General features: G+C 49.2%; 2 protein-coding genes across 1 annotated transcript; one reads left to right on the plus strand and one right to left on the minus strand.

Moving 5' to 3' along the window:
- Positions 1-20,559, plus strand: part of ZNF583 (zinc finger protein 583) — a 249,755-nt gene that overhangs the window by 12,110 nt on the left and 217,086 nt on the right.
- Positions 270-8,807, minus strand: SMIM17 (small integral membrane protein 17). Its single transcript, XM_047094332.1, has 3 exons — positions 8,645-8,807; positions 7,045-7,121; positions 270-380 (listed from the first exon to the last, which is right to left on the minus strand). Exons 1-3 carry the CDS (start codon positions 8,805-8,807, stop codon positions 270-272), a joined length of 351 nt encoding a protein of 116 aa, XP_046950288.1.

The following is a 20,559-nucleotide window of genomic DNA, read 5'->3' on the forward strand; positions in this document are numbered from 1 at the left end:
GGATACATCTTCCAGTTGGTAGCATCTTACAATTAAGAAGCATGTTTTTTCTTTCTCAGTGGTATATAAAGCAATATGTGTTTTACAATCAGTGATGTCTTAAGTTCAATGAAATAATGTAAAACCTCATAACAAAAGGTTAAATACAAAAAAAAAATCATCTTGATGGATGTTTAAAAGGCATTTGCTAATATTCAATACTATTCCTGATTTTTATTTCCTTAACAAGAAGCAGGCCATTTATTTCAAAACAATAGCCACCATTATAGTTAAATGTGAAACATCATAGGCATCCCTGTTAAAACCAGGAACAAAAACAGGACACACACTACCAAGACTATGGTCGTTTGTTGTGGAGCTTTTGACCACTCCACAAAGCCCTGAAACAGAAGAAAAAAAAAAAAAGTATAAATATTAGAAATGGAGGGGCCACCATTGTTTCTTGCAGGAAAATGTGATTGCATGATTGGGAATGAAATGATACATCAACTGAAAAGCTGAATTCACAACTGTACAATGAAGTGACCAGATATAAATATACAAAAATAAGTAATACACCTATGCTGTATCAGAGGAAAGATCAGAATACATGTGATGAAAAATTTCAAGATGACGTATACAGTTTCACAGTGTTAAATACCATCTATACACCAGTGACCTCAACTGTGTGTATGACCCAACCCGTCTCCTAAATTCCTAACTTATAAATCTCACCATCTGCTTGCCATCTCCACTTGGATATCTTTTTTTTTTTTTAATATTTATTTCTTTTGGGGAGAGCGCAAGCAGGGGAGAGTCAGAAAGAAGGGGACAGGATCCAAAGCGGGCTCTGTGCTGACAGCAGTGAGCCCACTGTGGGGCTTCAAGTCACAAACGGTGAGATCATGACCTGAGCCGAAATCAGATGCTCAACCGACTGAGCGACCCAGGTGCCCCTCCACTCAGATATCGAATGGACATCTTAAACTTTACATATCCCAAATACCCAAATATCCCTCCTCCAACTAAAAAGAAAAAATCTCATGCAGTTTTCCCCATCTCTCTCCTTCCGGCCCCTCCAGGCCTCTAACTGTGGCCTTCTTGATGCTTCTTTCTTTGTCACCACGCACATTCGAGCCATCAACAAATGCTGTTGGCTTTACCTTCAAAATACATCCAGAAGCTGACTGCTCCCACCCTGGTCACAGCCACCATCACTCTTGATGCTACCCCAACCCCCAATTTCTTCTCCATGGGGCAGCCAGAGTGCTCCTTCCAAAGCTGAAGTCATTCCGTGCATTACTCACTCTTCCCCAGCCACTCTTGTCTCCATGCCTTTGCACTTACGGTTTCTTCTTCCTGAAATGCTTTTTCCCCAAGTATCCGTGAGGCTTTCTCTGTCACATCTCCCATCACTCAGTTTTTGTCACTTCCTTAAAAAACACTTCTCTCATCACTGTGTTCAGAACTGTACACCCCAACACCTTCCCACAGAAAACCACAGAACTACCCTTGCCCAGCTTTTCTTTTGCTCCACGCCCTATAAGGGCAAAGACTTTGGTTTGCTAATGACTGTAGCCCCAGTGCCTGAACAGTGCTGGACACAGAATATGAATTCTGTAAATATCTGTCAAATACATGAATAGAAAGACCTACCATGATGAAGGATGGGAAGACAGAATGGTTAATGGTGACAGTTCTTCAAATTAGTGATGGGTTTAGTGCAACCACTATTAAAAATATCAGAGAAGTTTGGGGAATGGGTATGACATAATGAGTTATCTAGAAAGCTAGGCAGTGGTGGCTGAAAAAAAACCCGAAAAAGAAGAGAAACAGCATATACTATGAAATGTTACAACATATTAGAAATCATTGATGGAATTCACATCTCTAATCCTTGGAAAAGGACTAACTCTTCCTCTAGCCTGCTGTCCCCTGCTGGATGCCATCACATTTCAAAGCTCCCCTTTACATCCTGGAGAAAATAAACCACAGAAGCAGCTCCCAAGCGTGGCAAAGCATCAGAAAAACTTGGGTGACTTTTTCAAATAACTGGGCTCCACCCTCGGATTTTGTGATTCAGCAGATCTTGGATAGGCCCAGAGAATATGGGTTTTTATGAAGTTCCTCATAACCCAGGCTATAGACTAGGAGGACGACTTGACAAATACGTATTATTCAGTGGCGGCGACGACAACCTGATCATTCATCACTTGAGGAAATGGTCATGACAGAGCATACTACACAATATTTGGCTGCTGTAAAAAGTAAATTTAAAAAAAACAGCGGCGCCTGGGTGGCTCAGTTAAGCATCCGACTTCAGCACAGGTCATGATTTCACGGCTCCTGAGTTCGAGTCCCGTGTCGGGCTGTGTGCTGACAGCTCAGAGCCTGGAGCCTGCTTCAGATTCTGTGTCTCCCTCTCTCTGTCCCTCCCCCCCTCTCAAAAATAAACATTAAAAAGTAAAATACAAAAGAACAAAGGTCATCAATATGTAGCCATATGGAAAGCTATTATATTATGAAAATACCAAATGGTAGGGTAAGCATTTTGCTATCGTCTTTTTTGGATTTTAAGAAATGTATGTGATTTCCTGTAGGATTCTATTTACATGAAGTTTAACCATAGGCAAAATTAATCTATATGAGGCAAAATCGGAAATGTGGTTGCCTCGGGGTGGGGGACAGAGATCAGAAAAGAAGATGAGGGTGTCTTCTAAGATAATGGCAGTGCTCATTGGGATGTTACATGGGCATATATATGTGTGCACACTCCCTCATCTGTGCATTTTGTTGGAAATACGACAGTTTTTTAAGCAGAGTACAAAGTTAAGAAAACGTAAGTACAGGTCATCTGAAGTGTAAACATTTTTACACACACACACACACCATACTACTGCTAATAGACCCGCCAGTGCCTCACCTGGTTGTCTTTTGTTTCTCTTCCAGCTGCTGTGCATATGGGCTGCTAACTTTCTGGTTTATCGCTTAGGTTTGTGATTGCCCCCTTCTTAGAAATGCCCTTTGCTAATGGGACCCACCTCCCTAGAGAATTACACAGGCGGTTACGCTCATCCCCAACAGTCGTGCGCCCAGGGATAGAGTATAACAGACTCATCAACTGTTGGTGCTCCAGGGCTCCTTGTGGGACCAGGCCCAGGCTGGACCCCCAGTCAAACCCAGCTTTCCCCCGAGAGCGCACTCCCTCAATAAATCCCTTGCACAAAAATCCCAATTCAGTCTCAGCTTTTTTTTTTTTTTTAATATATTTTAATTTTTTTTTAATGTTTATGTTTGACAGAGCATGAGCGAGAAAGGGAGACACAGAATCCGAAGCAGGCTCCAGGCTCTGAGCTGTCAGCACAGAGCCCGACGCGGGGCTCGAACTCACAGACCGCGAGATCATTACCTGAACCAAAGTTGGACGCCCAACCGACTGAGCTACCCAGGTGCCCCTGTATTTATTTATTTTTGAGAGGGGGAGAGAGAGAGAGAGACAGAGTGCAAGCAGGGGAGGAGCAGAGAGAGAGGGAGACACAGAATCCGAAGCAGGCTCCAGGCTCTGAGCTGTCAGCACAGAGCCCAACGTGGGGCTTGAATCCACGAACCATGAGATCATGACCTGAGCCAAAGTTGGACACCTAACCAACTGAGCCACCCAGGTGCCTCCAGTCTCAGCTTCTAAGGGGAAGAATGTCCACTAGGATATATGGCAACTTTTAAAAAACATAAAAACCATTTTGCTGAAGTACAATATGCAAAGAGAAAAGTGCACACATTCTAATGGTACAGCCTGATGAATCCTCGGAAGGTGAGTGGCCCATGTCACCAGCTCCCAGAACAAGAAGCACATCATCCTCTGTGCCCCAAAGCCCTCCCCTCTCATACTCCCTCCCTCCTTCACCTAACCCCTCTCAAAGCTAACACTATTGCGACTTCTGATGGTGTAGACAAGTTCTGTCAGTACAGCAACTTTTACCCACTAGGAGTTATTTCTGGGGTTTGGCATTTCTCCCTTAACCTCACACACTTAGATGAGGTTTGCATTTGTGACAAATGCTTGTATTTTACAGGACAGAGTGATGGGACCATTTTCTCCTCCCTACTTTCCTGTGGGGCCGCAGAGGGGGAACTTCTGCCCTCTTGGAAATGTCAGGAAAGTAACTCTTCTTCCTTCCCCTTTTTCACTCACTCCCCCTACGAGAGGTGGCGTGACATGTGATTCGTGGGATGGACACAGGCCCTTATTCCTTATCCCTAGTCTTTCCTTGGGGGAGGACCAAGTCCCAGACAGGTAGAGTACCTTAAAATGGTCAAGAGACATACTGGATTCAAATCCCAGCTCCATCATTTACAAGCTGGGTGACCTAGGGAAAGTTGCTTCTCTGTGCCTTAGTTTCCCCGTATTTAAAACAGGACCACAATAGATCCTATCTCAAGGAACTGTTAAAAGATTATCAAAGGGCGCCTGGGTGGCTCAGTGGGTTAAGCATCTGACTTCAGCTCAGGTCATGATCTCACGGTTCATGAGTTCAAGCCCCACGTCAGGCTCTGTGCTGACAGCTCGGAGCCTGGAGCCCGCTTCGGATTCTGTGTCTCCCTTTCTCTCTGCCCCTCCCCCGCTCAAGCTCTGTCTTGCTCTCTCAAAAATGAATAAGTGTTAAAACATAAAAGATTATCAAATAAATTGAGAAAGCTTCATGGGGAGGGCTGTGGAGGCTGGCTACTGTTATTAATGGTCTGTGGTCCCACAGGAGGGAGACTGTGTCCATGCAGGACCCACAGCCTGCCAATGAGAGGTGCCCCCCCCCCCCCATAATGCTCCATCAGTGCAGGTAAATGGGTCACGGCTCGGTGAAAGAATGAATGAATGAACAAACGAATGAATGTTACTGCAGAGGCCTCCAGGCACCTCCCCTGCCCTTACAGTGCCCTCTGAGAGTTTCCTTATCTTAAGCGAGAGGGGCCATTCCACCTACCTCACAGGGCTTGGGACTTGATAGCGACAGATAGTGAAGGTTGGTGAATAAATGAATTAATAATGAGAAGCACTAAGAATCAGGTCAGGCTCACAACGCAACGAGGTGAATCATTCTCACCCATTTTGTTTCCTGCCTGGAGGTTCCTGACTGCTCCCACACCTATCCCTCCACCTCATCCAACCCCCTTCCTCCCACATGGGCTCCCAGCGAGACTTCTGTGTATCTGCAAGTCCCTTGAATGGCTCCCCGCTGCCTGTAAGGCTCACCCAACCCCCGTGGCGTGGAACCTGGCAGCAGAGGGCTCCTGTTAAAACCTAAGCTGGAACAGTTCCCTCCTCTGTCCAGAGCTCTCCTATAGCTCTCGCTGCACTCAGAGTAAAAACCAAATATAATTCTTACCATGGTCGACAGACACTACATCATCCATCACCTCTAGGACCTTGTCTCCTCCTACTCTCCCTCTCTTCTCCGGCCAACTGACCCCTACTGCTGTTCTGCACACGTGCCGGGCACACTCCTACACCAGGGCCTTTGCACTTGCTGTGCCCCTCGGCCTAGAACCTCTTCCCAATGGACACCTGCCGGTCTCACTCTCCCACCTCCTTCATGCCTTTACTCCGGTATCTCCCTCTCAGTGGGGACTTCCCTGGACACCTTTCCTAAAATGGCAACTCCTACCCCACTCCATACTCTTGAACCCCCTTCCTGCCTTATTTTTCTCAGTAGCACTTATCACCACTCAGCACGATTTGTAATTTAGCCACTCATTTTGCTTGTCTGTCTACCTCAGTGACTGTAAGTCCAATGAAGGGAGGTGCCATTTCTATCCGATCCACTGTTGTACCTCAGTGTCTTGAACACTGCCTGGCACATAGTGTGTGCTCAAGAAACAGTTGTGGAATGAATGAATGATCTCATTCCAGGCAGATTTTCACCCACATCCCCCACTGCTCTCCCCTCAAGTCCAATACCCCCCCCCCCCCGCCCAACTATGCCATGCTACATCATGCCTCTGTGCCTTTGCAAATGCTGTTCCCTCTGCCTGGTCGGAGGAAAATATGTTGTTTCCTTCCCTGCTCTGTAAATTCTTACCCCTAAAACCCGAGGTCTGTTGTTTCCCTATCTCCAGAATAATCTAGAATAAGCCTCTAGGCCCACATCGTTAACTACTTCTTTTGAGCCTTCCACTGTAGCCAAGTACTTGTTTCTGCCCTTTCATGGTTTCCTCCCTCCCCCCAGTGTGAGTCCGTAAATCGCTTTCCTGGCTTAAACCAATCTCAGTTGGATTTCTGACAGATGATTGGGAGATGGGACCCTCGTGTTGCTGAGAGTGGTTGTATGATTTTCCTAATGCGTAAAATAAATAAATAAAAGAACCATTGTTAATATTTAACATATTGATGTCTTATGTTCCCCAAAGAAAACATTAGGTGTTTCAATGAAGGAACGTGCTTGATAACTCTGCTTGGTTTCACGCATATTATTGGGATTAAAACCCAGGGAGTGGTTAGTGGATGGACGGGTATACGGACGGATGGCTGAGTGGATCGGTGAGTGGACAAGCGGGTGGACAGAGATGAACAGACGGATGGGTAGGCATGTGGGTGGGTGAACAGTAACCAAATCCTGACCACGGCCAGTGGATGGATACAATGGGTCCGTGAATCAATGGATGGGTGGCTGGACAGATGGGAATGTGAACGGATGCGAGGATCAGTGAGTGGATGGATAAGCGGACAGACAGATGAGGTAGATGAATGGATGGGCGGATGGAGGCATGGGTGGAACGGGCAGATGTATGAGCGGGCAAATGAAAGGTTGGGTGGGTGAATGAGGGGACAGATGAATGAACGGTTACTTTGAGTTTATGAGTGAAGGTTTTGGGGTATGTGTGGATGGAGCTACACATCACATGGAGACCCTCTGTGCCATGTCTGACTACCACAGGGATATGTCCTGTTTCCAGGGGGAGGCTTCCTGGGGGCTCACATTCCCCAAACGGAATTCTGAGGCAAGGAACTGACGACCCACTGAGATCTGCAGGGCGGGGGGTTGCGAAGGAAGAAGGAACCGTCCAACATACCTGCGAGTCCTCTGACCCGTCATCTACGTCCGCCGAGGTCCACTCCTGGGCCAGCCCGGTCTCTTGAGAGGATAGACCTGAGGGAAGGAGAAAGGAGCCAGGAGTGAGTGACCAGGCTGGCTGGGGAGGGCTCTGTTTGCTCGCCCCACCTGGCGTCCTGTCGCTTTTCTCCTGATTTCCCACGGCACGTGGCACATGCACACACATTCTGGCCCACGTGGTTCAGGTAGGGCAGAGAGAACAGGAGACCTGAATTCCGGTCCTGTTTCTGTAATTACCTGGAAGATTTCAAGCGGGTCACCTGATGCGATCTGCCACCGGCACCTCTGTTCCTTCACCTGTCAAATGGGTAAAACGGTCCCTTCTCTCCAGGCCTCCCGCAAAACCCAGTGAGGTTTAATCCATGGAATGAAACCAGGATGAAGCAGGCTTCCCCAGCTTCCAGCCCCTGGTGGAGCAAACTCCCCACATGAGGACATCAACGTCTTTCTCACTCCTTAGCTGGTGAGAACTGGGGGTCAGGCCAAAGATCGGCATTTTCCAGTCTTCCTGCACCCAGGCCCTGCTAGGAGCCCCCAACCCCCTCCCCACTACCAGGACGGACACCCATAGCATCCACGCCTCTGCCCGGTGGCTGTTCCTCCCCTCTGGGAGAAGGGAGGACCCTGCCCCAGTAGAAGGTCCAGTCCCCGTTCTGCTGCGGGGCTGCCTTTCGGGGGTCCGTGTCAGCAAATGGCACCACCCCTTGTCCGACAGTTTGAGCCCAAACCCCAGGCATTATCCTTGGTGTCTCTCTAGTCCACCCCTCCTCACCTCCAGCAGCAAGAACTCACGTTCTCCCTCTGGTCACCATAACCTCCTGGAACACAGCAAGCTTGTCGCCACGGAGGGTCATTGCATGTGTGGCCCTGGCTTATTTCAAAACTCGTTTGTTGTCGGTTTCTCCACTAAAATCTGAGCTCTGCTGCGGCCATCTTGTTTGCCGCTAGATCCTGGCACACAGTGGGCATGCTTGTGGTAGATTTTCGTCCCCAAGGGCCTTCAACTTGTTCACTGACCCCCGCATCCACACCCCTGGGCGGTCCCCTCCCTCAGTGATGCTGAACTTGACCGAGTAGCTTATTTTGAGCAACGGCCCCTAAGCAAGTGGGTTGCCAGCACAGCTTAAAAAACTGCTTGTGAATGGAGGCCCTTCCTCTCTCGCCCGCAGTCAAGAGAAAACTCTCCTGAGACTGACCCCGAGCTGGCCCGGGCGACTCTCGTGAGAACCAGCCCGGGCTGGCCTGCGGGAAACAAGCGGCCTAAAGTCAGCACCGTCAAGCCAGCCAGACGCCCGGGGTCGACCAGCTGCCTCGCCGCAGGTGCAGATGCAGGCGAGGGAAGCCAGCCAGCGGTCCCCTGAGCCCACATCATCCTGCTCACCTGCAGAAGCGTGAGCGGAGAAATGACTGTTGCCTTCAGCCACTGAGCTTTGGGGCGACTCGCTCCACAGCAAAAGCTGACGGACACAAGGTCCGTAAACGTTTGTTGAATGAATGTTAACGAACGTTGCGTCTTCCCCACCCCACCGCCAACCTCCCATGGGACCCCCGCCCCTCACCTTTCTCGTCACCGTCACAGCCGGCGGCCCCGACCTCCACAGCCACCCAGTCTTTGGTGGGGGTGGCGCGCTTCTCCCAGGCCCTGCTCTCCCGAGGCAGCAGCGTCTTGGCCCTCTCGGGCTCCAGCAGCCCCCGAATCTGCTCAGGCCTGAGGCTCTGCATCTTCCCGGGAGGCGGGGCGAGTTCGTCTTTCTCCTCCGGTTCCCGTTGGGTTCCCGGGCACGGGACTCAGAACCTGAGGACCGACAGACATTTAGTCATTCAGCAAGCACAGTGTCACCTGCGTGCCAGGCACTATTTCTAGGTGCCAGAGACAGTGCAGTGACGGAAGCAAAGCCCACTGCTCTTGTGGGGCTCACATTCAGCAGGGGTGGGGGTGGGGAGGGCCAGACAGCGCACCACACGATGGTACGTGCTCTAGAGACCAATGAAGCAAGAAAGGGAATAGCAGTTTCAAGGTGGGGGGCAGAGCGTGGTGCCTAAGTGGCCCAGGGGGTTAAGCCTCTGACCCTTGATTTCAGCTCAGGTCATGATCTCAAAGTTCCTGAGATCGAGCCCCATGTAGGGCTCTACGCTGACATCTCGGAGCCAGCTTGGGATTCTCTCTCTTCCTCTGTCTCTTCCCTGTGCATGTGTGCTCACTCTCTCTCTCTCTCTCTCTCTCTCAAAATAAATAAACATTTAAAAATAAAATACTCCTTAAGATTCCTATTGTATATACTTTGTCAACCCAAAATTCAGAAGGTTGTTTGCAAGAAGCCGCCTGAACTACGTGGTATAACCCTTTGAGACTCTAATGCTGGTTTACGTTCTTATTCTAGGAAACTGCATGTGTCATCAACCTTGTGTTATATTAACCTACTGAATGCCCTTGCGAATAGTAATTTTCTTTTTATGTTTTATTTATTTTTGAGACAGAGAGAGAGCACAAGCAGGGGGAGGGGCAGAGAGAGAAGGAGACACAGAATCAGAAGCAGACTCCAGGCTCTGAGCTGTCAGCACAGAGCCTGACGCCGGGCTCAAACCCACAAATCGTGAGATCATGACCTGAGCCGAAGTTGGACGTTCAACCAACTGAGCCACCCAGGCACTCTGAAGAGTAATTAAAAATTAAAAAATAAGTTCTCTTGGTGTGGAGGAAAAAAAAAAAGCCTTTCAAAGCATTTTCTTCTTTGATCAGGTTTATACAAATAAAACTTGTTACATCAAATTTTAAAACCACAGGGAATACAGTCTAGATTCAAAGAGATATTAGCATCTCCACAATCAAATGCATATGGGAACCATGTTTGGAGTCAGAATCAAAGACACCTGGTGTGAAAAAAAATTTTTTTAAGACAAGAAAATGGATTATGGACTGGGAGGTCAAGGCATTCTCATTGCTTCCATTAGGTGTGGACACGGCCTTATGGACAGTTAAGAAAATGTCCATCTTAATTTTTTAGAGATGTTTTTGTAATATGTCAGAGTAAACTGACGTGATGGCTGAGATTTGCTCTAAAATACTTCTAAGGGGCGCCTGGCTGGCTCAGTGGGTAGAACATCTGACTCTCAATCTCAGGGTCATGAGTTCAAGCCTCACGTTGGGCATTGGGTGTGGAGTCTACTTAAAAGTTGGGATGGGAAGGGAGGGGAGGGGAAGGGAGGGGAAGGGAGGGGAGGGGAAGGGAAGGGGAAGGGAAGAAGGGAAGGGAAGAAGGGAAGGGAAGGGATGATAAGGTACTTCTGCAGTGACGTCAAAAGAAGTGGACAACAGGGGGTCAGAACAAACAAATGATGATTTCTCAACCTGGAAAGTGGAAGATGGTGGCTCTCAGACCCATCCTTGTACCCGTGAGTAGATGTGAAATGTTTTCATAACAGAAACTAACATATGCTTGTGGATACGCAGACTATGTCCTTCGCTTCAACGTCACTAATCATCACGTAGGTCTTCCTTACGGACAGGGGTGACTCACAGACCCTCGAAACCCAAATTCAAATGCATTTCCCCAGACACCTGTGCCCTCTCTCCCCCACCTCCTGCACATCCTGCCTCCTGGGTCCCCTGCTCTTGACCAGGGCTCCACCATCCATCTTCCCCGCCACTGTCCACAAGCATCACTGTCCACTTGCCTCCTCACCCGCACATCCGAAGGACCGCTAAGCCCACCTGCTCTTGTCTTACAGAACGCTACCCCTGCTCTGCTCTAGGCCCGTCCAGTCCACTCCACCACTGACCCCACCAATCCTGTTCCCTAACCCCTCTCCCCAGTCCATCCCACCAGCTGCACGCACCTCAAGATCTACTGTGGTCACATGCGTGGAGGCAGGTTCCTAACGTGGCCTCAAAGCCTCCACCACCACATTCCCTACACTTTTCCTCCTTCAGGACAGTCCGGGAGGTGGTCTTAGACATACCTGAATAGCACTGAACCCCAAAGAGGCAAGGTTCCCCACCTCTTCAGCACCCTCTTTTATTGCTATTTAAAAATTGAGTTAAAATAGGAGCACCTGGGTGGTTCAGTGGGTTGGGCATCCAATTCTTGATTTTGGCTCAGGTGATGATCTCATGGTCGTGAGTTCGAGCCCCATGTCAGGCTCTGTGCTGACAGCTCACAGCCTAGAGCCTGCTTCAGATTGTGTGTCTCCCTCTCTGTGCCCCTCCCCTGACCACATTAAAAAGAACTCTTTAGACACCGTGTTAGTTTCTTATGGCTGCTGCAGCAAATTACCACAAATTGGGTGGCTTAAGAACGCAAACTTATTATCTTACAGTCCTGCAGCTCAGAGGTCTGAAATGGGTCTCAGTGGAATAAAATCAAGGTGTCTCAGGGCCGCGCTCCTTCTGGAGGCTCTGGGGGAGAATCAGTCTCCTTGCCTTCTCAAGTATCTTAGGCCGCCTGCATTGCTTGGCCCCGTGGCCCCTTCCTCCGTCTTTAAAGCCAGCACTGGCCATTTGAGCGTTTTTCACACTGCGTGTGAGACTCTCCCTCACCTCCCTCTTCCACTTTTAAGGGTCCTTATGATTGCACTACCCCCACACAAATAATCCAGGATCATGCCCCCATCCCAAATCTCAGTTGATTAGCAACCTTAATGTCATCTGCAGCCTTAATCTTCCCTCACCCTGTAACCAACGTATTCACACCATCTGGGGGTGAGGGCGTGGACATCTTTCTGCCCACCACAGGTGTCAAATAAAAATGCTAGAAGGGAAAAAAAAAAGGTGGGGGGGATTTAAAGGATAAAGAGTAGGTGAAAGCTGGGTGAATGCTAGGGTGTTGCTGGAGGAGAGAAAAGTCGCAAAGGTAGGAAAAGAATGCATGGCACTAATAAGACAGTCACTGCTGCTAGCAGGGCAAGGCACGGGCGTGACGGCGTGGGGTGAATTTCGGCTCTGCCACACATTAGCGGTGTGACCTTAGGCAGGTCACTTAAGATTCCCCACATTTTGGGGCGCCTGGGTGACTCAGTCAGTTAAGGGTCCGACTCTTGATTTCGGCTCAGGGCACGATCTCCCAGTTCGTGGGTTCGAACCCCAAGTCGGGCTCTGCACCGACAGTGCGGAGCCTACTTGGGATTCTCTCCCTCCCTCTCTCTGCTCCTCTGCACCCCCCCCCCACAAATAAACAAACTTGAAAAAAATTGTCCCCATTTCAATGTGCTCATCTGTCAAATGGGGGTGTGTATAGTGGCATCAGCTATCTCACAGACTTGTGGTGTGTTTTCTTCCGAAACCGAAGGAGATTAATGCCCAGGAGTGCCTGATGAGTGGGGGAACCAACTGGTTCTCCCTCTGCCTGACTTGTCCTTGCCCTTCTGTGTCGGCTTCTAGAAACTGTGCCCACACCTCAAGGCTCAGCCGAGACATCACTTCCTGTGGGACCCTGTTAGCACCTGCCACCCACGAGTGCTGGAATGGAAATGGATTTTTCTTTTTTTTTTTTCAACGTTTATTTATTTTTGGGACAGAGAGAGACAGAGCATGAACGGGGGAGGGGCAGAGAGAGAGGGAGACACAGAATCGGAAACAGGCTCCAGGCTCTGAGCCATCAGCCCAGAGCCCGACGCGGGGCTCGAACTCACGGACCGCGAGATCGTGACCTGGCTGAAGTCGGATGCTTAACCGACTGCGCCACCCAGGCGCCCCGGAAATGGATTTTTCAAAGCATTTCTCAGCCAGAACTTTGTGCAAGGCCTGTACTGGGCACCTGAGGATGTACCGGACACCTTCAGTAGCTCCCATTCTCCCGCGGGAGAAGGAGAAGTGAGCAGAGAGGAGCAAGGAGAGCAGCAGACCCGGTGTTGCAGCAGAGGGGAACCCCGGGGGTAAGGCTCCACCTCCAGGAGTTTGGCGTAAAACACAAATGGGATGGATCCCGAAAGCTAAATAAAGGGTCCCTCCCCACCCACACCTGCCGCTTTTACGTTCACTGTCCGAAAGTGAAAATTAACTATGAGGCCAGAGAAACACTTCTCTGTTGTAAGGGAAACAGGGGCAAATGCCAACATGAGCAGTGCATGATATGGGCAGAGGCGATAGGGAGTAGTGGGGACTGTGGCAAAGGAGACCGTGTCTAGGAAGCAGCCCCATTCCGCCCTACCCATGTCTGCAGAGTGAAATGTGGGCCCAGGGTCTCCTAGCTTCTGATTTCTCAAGAGAACACTGGAAGTCTGTAGGTTCAGATGACATCTCCCACATTTTAAAACGTTTCAAAGGAAGACACCAGGCCAGTGAGCCAAAGGGCACAGGTCGTGGGGCTGTGAGTTTGCAGTCAAGGTGTGCGCTGGGGAGCGCTGGCGACAGGGAGAGGAGGCCGTGAGCACAAACATTTTCCAAGGGAAAAGAAAACACTGGCCTTCATGGAAAAGTTAGTGAAACAGCACGAGTGGGGGTCCCGTTTGGTTCTTCTTTCCTTTTCCTTCTCTCTCTACCTTTTTCGTTTTTAACATGAATATATAATCCTGTGTTCAGGCTAACGGGAAGGAAGGCCCAGGAAGAGGGGTGGCCAGTGGAGAAGACAGGAGCCCCAGGTTCCAGGTCAGAAGAGGCTGGATCTGGTTGGATGGAGACGGGAGGAGGGGAGGGACACAGAGAAATCTGCGGGGCTGACAAGGGCGTGTGTGTGTGTGTGTGTGTGTGTGTGTGTGTGTGGGATTCACACCGCACAGCCTCCCTGTCCTCCGAGAAATAGCAAACAGGTCATCCGCGAAGAAGAAACCAGGGGGGTGCGGTAACAACAGTAACAGTATCAGCAACACGGGCAGCCACCTTTTCCAAGAGCGCTCCGGGGTGCCAGGCCTGGGGCGCACGCCCCACCCTCTTCCTAACGGATTCCTCTCCACAATTCTCCGCAGCAGATACTGCCACGCCCATTTTGCAGACGGAGAAGGCCCTCGATCAAAGCCACACAGCTAATCGGAGCTGGGCGGGGATGCAAACGTGTCCGATTCCCGCGCCTGTGCGCAGCGCCACTGTAGGGCGGTACACGCGCGCCCAGACACACAACGCACACTCGCGCAAGTGCACACGCGGGCGGGCACAGGGACACGGCGTGCTGCACGCATTGGGGGGGACCGACCGAGATGCCAAGACCCCCGCGAGACCTGGGCGCACGTGCATGCGGCGACCCACGAGGCTGCGCAACGCGGGGTCATTCCCCTCCTCGCGCGGGGCGAGGCGCACAGGCTCGGACAAACAGACCCGACCCAGCCCCAGCCCGGTCACTCTTCCAGTAGAGGGGCTGCTTCCACCCCCAGACACAGACAAGTCGCACACATTCACACGCGCGCTCCGGAGGTCGCCGCCCGCGCCCCCCTTCCCTCTCCCGCCCAGCCCAGTTTCCCAGCCCCACCTCCCGCCCGCGGGGGTCCCTCGGAGGACTCACCCTCCCCAACCAGACCCAGTCCCGGCACTGCAGAGCGAGCGGGCGCCGCAGCTACCGCGGCTGCGCAGACGTGGAGGCAGCAGGGGAGAGGGGAGGGGGGAAAGTGGAAGAGGGGGATGGCCTTCTCGCCTCCTCCCCTCTCCGCTCGGCTCCCGGGGAGCAGCGCCTGCAGTAGGGTAGGGAACCGAGCGGAGGGGCCCCAGGTTCCATACCCAACCGAGTTGGCTGCGGTGCGGTTGCGGGGCTTGTGTCCGGCATGCCGATCGGCCACAGTGGGATGAGCCGCCCATCCTCCGCTGTTGGGCACCGAGGTTCTGTCCTACTTCCCCTGCTGCAGCTGCGTGCCAAGCCCACCAACTTTCTTGGCTCGTGGTGGTTCTCTACTCCACAACCCTGGGTCAGGGTAGGAGGGAGGAGGAAGGACTTGGAGCAGAGGTGTGGCAGCCTCTGGGACCCAGAGGCCAGGCTGCCTAGGGTCAGAGGCTGGCGCTACCATTTGCTCCTAGGGTGTTTTTGGGTGTGTCACTTAGCATGTCTGGGCCTCGTTTCCCCATCCTGTTAAGTGGGAATGATTATGCTTACCACCTCCCAGGTTAAAAAAAAAAAAATACATATGGTGCTTGTATGGTGTTTAGAACAGTGCCTAACAGTTGCTACTATTATCACTGTTGTTCAAGTTTTACAATGTAATCGCTACCTGCCAAATTGCTCTCGGGGAAGCTACATCAAATTTTTAGATTTTTGATAAAGCCATGGGTGGGGGGGAGAAAGTGGTTTTCTTTTTGGTCTTATTTTCATTTCATTACGTGTTTGTTGATCAGTTATCTTCTGTTTGTGAATTGGTTGTTTATACCTTCCCTGCCTTACTCTGTGTCGCTTTTGCTTCTTGATTTATAGGCATTCTTTATGTATTCTGAATACTGATCCTTGGCCTGTTACTTTACCTGTGGCAGATATCTTCTCATGGCCTGTCACTTGTCTTTTCACTTTGCTTACACAGTACCTCAAATTTTGGGTTTTGATAAAGTAAAAGCTATCTGTTCTTCCTACTTTCATAAACACACTTTCTCCTACAGTCTCATACTTTACAGTCTTGTTTTAGGTTTAGTTTGTTGCACCTGCTGGAACTTTTTGGAATAGTGTGAAGTAAAAACTTAACTTTATATTCCAAATGGATAGACAGTTGAATAATTCTGGTTTCCCAGAAAAGCAGTCAAAATAACTGTCATTTATCCAACCAATTTGATGAGCAAAGGCATCAAATGTCCATTATTTCATTTCATTCAAAGGCCCCAAGTGGTAGGTATTATTATCCCCATTTAACAGAGAAGGGAACTAAGACATGAAGGAATTAAAGGATTTGTCCAGAGGACACATGGCAAGAATATGGGAGGATAGAGATTGGTTTCCTTAGGCATTTCCATATTTGCCACATAATTCGGAGGGGAAGCTTTCTTTGTTTAGAAGTTTAGGAGATGATGGGGCACCTGTGTGGCTCAGTCACTTGGGTGTCCAACTTTGGCTCAAATCATGATCTTGCAATTCGTGGGTTTGAGCCCCACCTTGGGCTCTGTGCTGATAGCTCAGAGCCTAAAGCCTGCTTCAGATTCTGTGTCTCCCTCTCTCTCTGCCACTCCCCAGCTCAGGTTGTCTGTCTGTCTGTCTGTCTGTCTCTCTCTCTTAAAAGTAAACAAACATTTAAAAAATAATTTAAAAAAGAAGTTTAGGAGATGAACTTCCAGCCATTCCCAGCATAGTTCGGTGTGAAGAGGGGATAGGCGGGGGGGAGGTGGATTTAGATAAAGGCCCTTCATTCACCCCTTCACCACTTCCTTTGATAGCAAAACGTCCTGTGTAGGACACTAGGGGAGCCACCCAGCCCATGGAGCCTTTGACGGGCTTGAGAGGTTGGCTTCCAGACCTAGATCCACTGTGCACCAGCTGTGTAACTGTGGGAGGTGAATTAACTGGGTCTCCGTTTCCTTATCTATAAAATAAGGACAATAGCAGTTCCTAACTCATAGGGTTATCATCAACATCAAAGGAGTTAATACATGCACACTGCATACAGATTGAGCCATTGTTATTGATCACCAGATCCTCAACTTGGGGGAAAATTCCAGGTGTGATCCTAATAGTTCTGATGATTAAAGGTTGCTCTTGGGGCACCTGGGTGGCTCACTTCAGCTCAGGTCATGATCTCACATATTGTGGGTTCGAGCCCTGCATTGGGCTCTGTGCTGACAGCTCAGAGCCTGGAGCCTGCTTCAGATTCTGTGTCTCCCTCTCTCTCTGCCCCCCATTTGCTCACACTCTCTCTCTCTCTCTCAAAAATAAACATTAAAAACTTAAAAATAAATAAAAATAAAAAGCTGTTATGTTGCAGGTGTCGTTCTGAGTGCCACGACAGTTGAGGCCTGTGTCTTAATGGAGTTTATAGTCTAGTGAAATGAAGCAGAACCAATAAATACAGAAAAAAATATAGTTTGTGTTAGTTCAATGAATTACATGAAATAGATCGACATGATTGTAACTGTGAGGCCACTTTAGATGAGAGCGGTCAGGAGAGGTCTTTGAAAAGGTGGCATTTTGGGATAAGACCTGAAAGGGGAAAAGGAACCAGTTATGCAAGAATTCATGGCAGAAAGGACAGCAGAGCCTGAGGAACAACAAGGAGGCCAATGTAACCAGAGTGGTCAGACAAGGGAGAGAGTAACAGGATATAGGATCAGTCATCCAGGGTCTTGAAAGCCACAGTGACATCTTCGAATGTTATTGTAAGTGCACTGGAAAGTTACGGAAGGGCATTGAGGAAGGCTGTGATATAATCCAATTTACATTTTCTTTTTTTAAATTTTTTTTTCAACGTTTTTTATTTATTTTTGGGACAGAGAGAGACAGAGCATGAACGGGGGAGGGGCAGAGAGAGAGGGAGACACAGAATCGGAAACAGGCTCCAGGCTCCGAGCCATCAGCCCAGAGCCTGACGCGGGGCTCGAACTCACGGACCGCGAGATCGTGACCTGGCTGAAGTCGGACGCTTAACCGACTGCGCCACCCAGGCGCCCCGAATTTACATTTTCAAGGCATGACTGGAACTGTTGTGTGGGGAAAACTCTAGAAGGGGCAACGGGTAAAATGGGAGTATCAGTTAAGAGGCTGCTGCAATCAACCAGGTAAAACATGATGGTAGTCTGGCAGCAGGGGGGAGGGCAGTGGACAGATGCAGAATACACTTTAGAGATGGGGCTGAGAGGACTCACTAATGGATGGCATGTGAAAGGGAGGAAAAAGGAAGGAATCAAGGCAGACTTTTGGACTTTGAACCTAAGCAACTACGTGCTCTATGGTGAATGAAGAGAGTAGACCAACTTTGTGTGTGTGTGTGTGTGTGTGTGTGTGTGTGTGTGTGAGAGAGAGAGAGAGAGAGAGAGAGAGAGAGAGAGAGAAGGAATCCAGAATTCCCTCTTTGGGGCATGTTAAATACCCGATGCCTGTGTTTCTGGTGTTAATACTAGGAGAGCTTAGGATACCCAGATACCAGCATTCGGAAACTCTGGGGGTGACAGCTGAGTCCAGGAATCTGCTCACAAGGGTTCAGGTATCCGGCAGAGGCAGCGGCAAAATTATGGTCCCGGAACTGTCCGCGGTGCTGAACCGGCAGGGCCTGAGCTGCCCGAGGTGCTGAATCTGCAGCAGACTAGCTGGAAAGGTCTCTCCTCTCTCTCTCTCTCTCTCTCTCCTCTCCCTCTCTCCCTCCCTCTCTCTCTCTCCGCCCGCCCTATTGCCGCCCTCATCCTCTCTCCCTCTCCCCTTTTCAAAGACCCTATCTGCATTTGCCTGGGAAAAGCCCTGTCATTGCCTGGAAACAAAACTCTGGCTGCGGGGAGCGCAGATGAAAGCAAATGAGGGCAAAAACGCAGTCATTTATATATAAGAAGCAGCTTTGGCTCTTAGGACAGCAGGCCCTTGGCTACATCTGACTAGAATTATTAACACGGAGTTTCCAAAGCACCTGAGGGGTAGGGGTGGATGTACAAAAAGCAGGAAAGGTTCCCAGGATTAGAGCTAATGGTTACCTTGGGCTGGGGGGAAACAGAGGAGTTACTATATAGGTATATGTGAATTTTTGGAAAGGCCCTAGTTTTTATGTTGTGAGATGGGGTCACAACAAGGATATTACTGTAGATTAATACAAATACATCATGGCTATATTTTATGCTAACCTGAATTATAAACATTTGAAATCATGAGCATGGGGGGGGGTGGTGGCATTTTTTTTTTAAATGAGATGAGAAGAAGCCTCACAATTCAAAACTTCCTCAAAAGTCCATACTTTTGAATATGACCAATTATATACATTGTAAGCTATGCTTGTTATTATAATATCACTCTACCTGGTAAAGAGACATACCAACCACCTTCTGTTAGGATTAGTCTTAAATTAGGTGGGTTTTGAACTGTCCAAGTTTTGGGGCAGGTGGGTGGCTCAGTCAGTTAAGCATCCGACTTCAGCTTAGGTCAGGTCATGGTCTCACGGTTTGTGAGTTCAAGCCCCGCGTCTGGCTCTGTGTTGACAGCTCAGAGCCTGGAGCCTCCTTCGGATTCTTTGTCTCCCTCGCTCTCTGCCCCTCCCCCACTCATGCTGTCTCTATCTCTAATAAATTAAAAAAAAAAAAATGAACTGTCCAAGTTCTTCAAGAAAGAGTCCCTGGCATAAACTCCAACCACTGTGGGATTAATGAATGAACAAATGAATAAATTTGTTCTTCCCAAAGATCTGGTCACCAGGAAAGCCACAGCTGCTCCTATCTCTCAAGAGACAGACATTCATAAAGCACCCACTATGTACTGGCTATTGCAGGGGACAACCAGGATGCCCTAGGCATATCCCCTTCCCCTAAGTGGATGGTTTCCACACCCTTTCAAAAGGCAGGAAGCTTTAAGCCTCTGATATGAGCTCTTTGATCACCTCAAAGTCACTGAAGTATGGCTTTTATCCATTTTTTTTTTAGTTTATCTTATTTGAGAAAGGGAAAGAGTGTGTGAGTGCAGGAGGGTCAGAGAGAGGGGGAGATTGAGAATCCCAAGTAGGATCCATGCTGACAGCACAGAGCCTGATGTGGGACTTGAGCCCATGAACCCATGAGATCATGAGCTGAGCCAAAATCAAGAGTCGGGTGCTTAACTGACTGACCTGTGAGATCATGACCTAAGCCAAAATCAAGAGTTGGACACTTAACTGACTGAGCCACCCAGGTGCCCCTGGCTCTTAGTTACTTTTCTATCTTCTCATGGAGTTGTTGGCCCGGTGGGTATTGACATTCCAAATTCCCTAAAGAAGTGGAGCTCATTACATTATAGCTTTTTTTGTCTTGATTATCTGCCTCACCTTCTAGAATGTAGACTCCATGATGGTAGGAACTCTGTGTTTCTAGTTCATTCCTGAGCCTCTAGCACTTCAAACATTGCTTGGCACATACCAGATATTCTATGAATGTTTTTCTTCTTGAAGGATTAAATGAATGAAAGTCCTATCTGTAAACACAAATTATCCCAATATCTTTTATTTTTTAATGTTTATTTTTGAGAGAGTGCAAGTGGGGGAGGAGCAGAGAAAGGGGGACGGGATCCGAAGTGGGCTCTGCACTGACAGCAGCTCTCAAACCAGGAGATCATGACCTGAGCCAAAGTTGGACACTCAACTGACTGAACCACCCAGGGGCCCCCACCAGAATCTTTAAATTTTTTTTTAATTACTATTTTTAAGTAATCTGTACACCCACCATGGGGTTCAAACACATGACCCCAAGATCAAGAGTCAGGTGCTCTAGTGACTGAACCAGCTTGGTGCCCCAAAATATCCCAATACTTTAGCTTTTTTAATGTTTATTTATTTTTGAGAGAGAGAAAGAGAGAGGGAGGGAGGGCAGGGAAGGGGCAGAGAGAGAGGAAGACACAGAATCTGAAGCAGGCTCCAGGCTCCGAGCTGTCAGCACAGCCTGATTGGGGCTCGAACTCATGAACCGCGACATCATGACCTG

This window comes from Lynx rufus, unplaced genomic scaffold (assembly GCF_022079265.1).
Source record: "Lynx rufus isolate CCGP_SWC_20201006 ecotype Redwood Valley unplaced genomic scaffold, mLynRuf1.p SCAF_39, whole genome shotgun sequence".
NCBI classification, from domain to species: domain Eukaryota; kingdom Metazoa; phylum Chordata; class Mammalia; order Carnivora; family Felidae; genus Lynx; species Lynx rufus.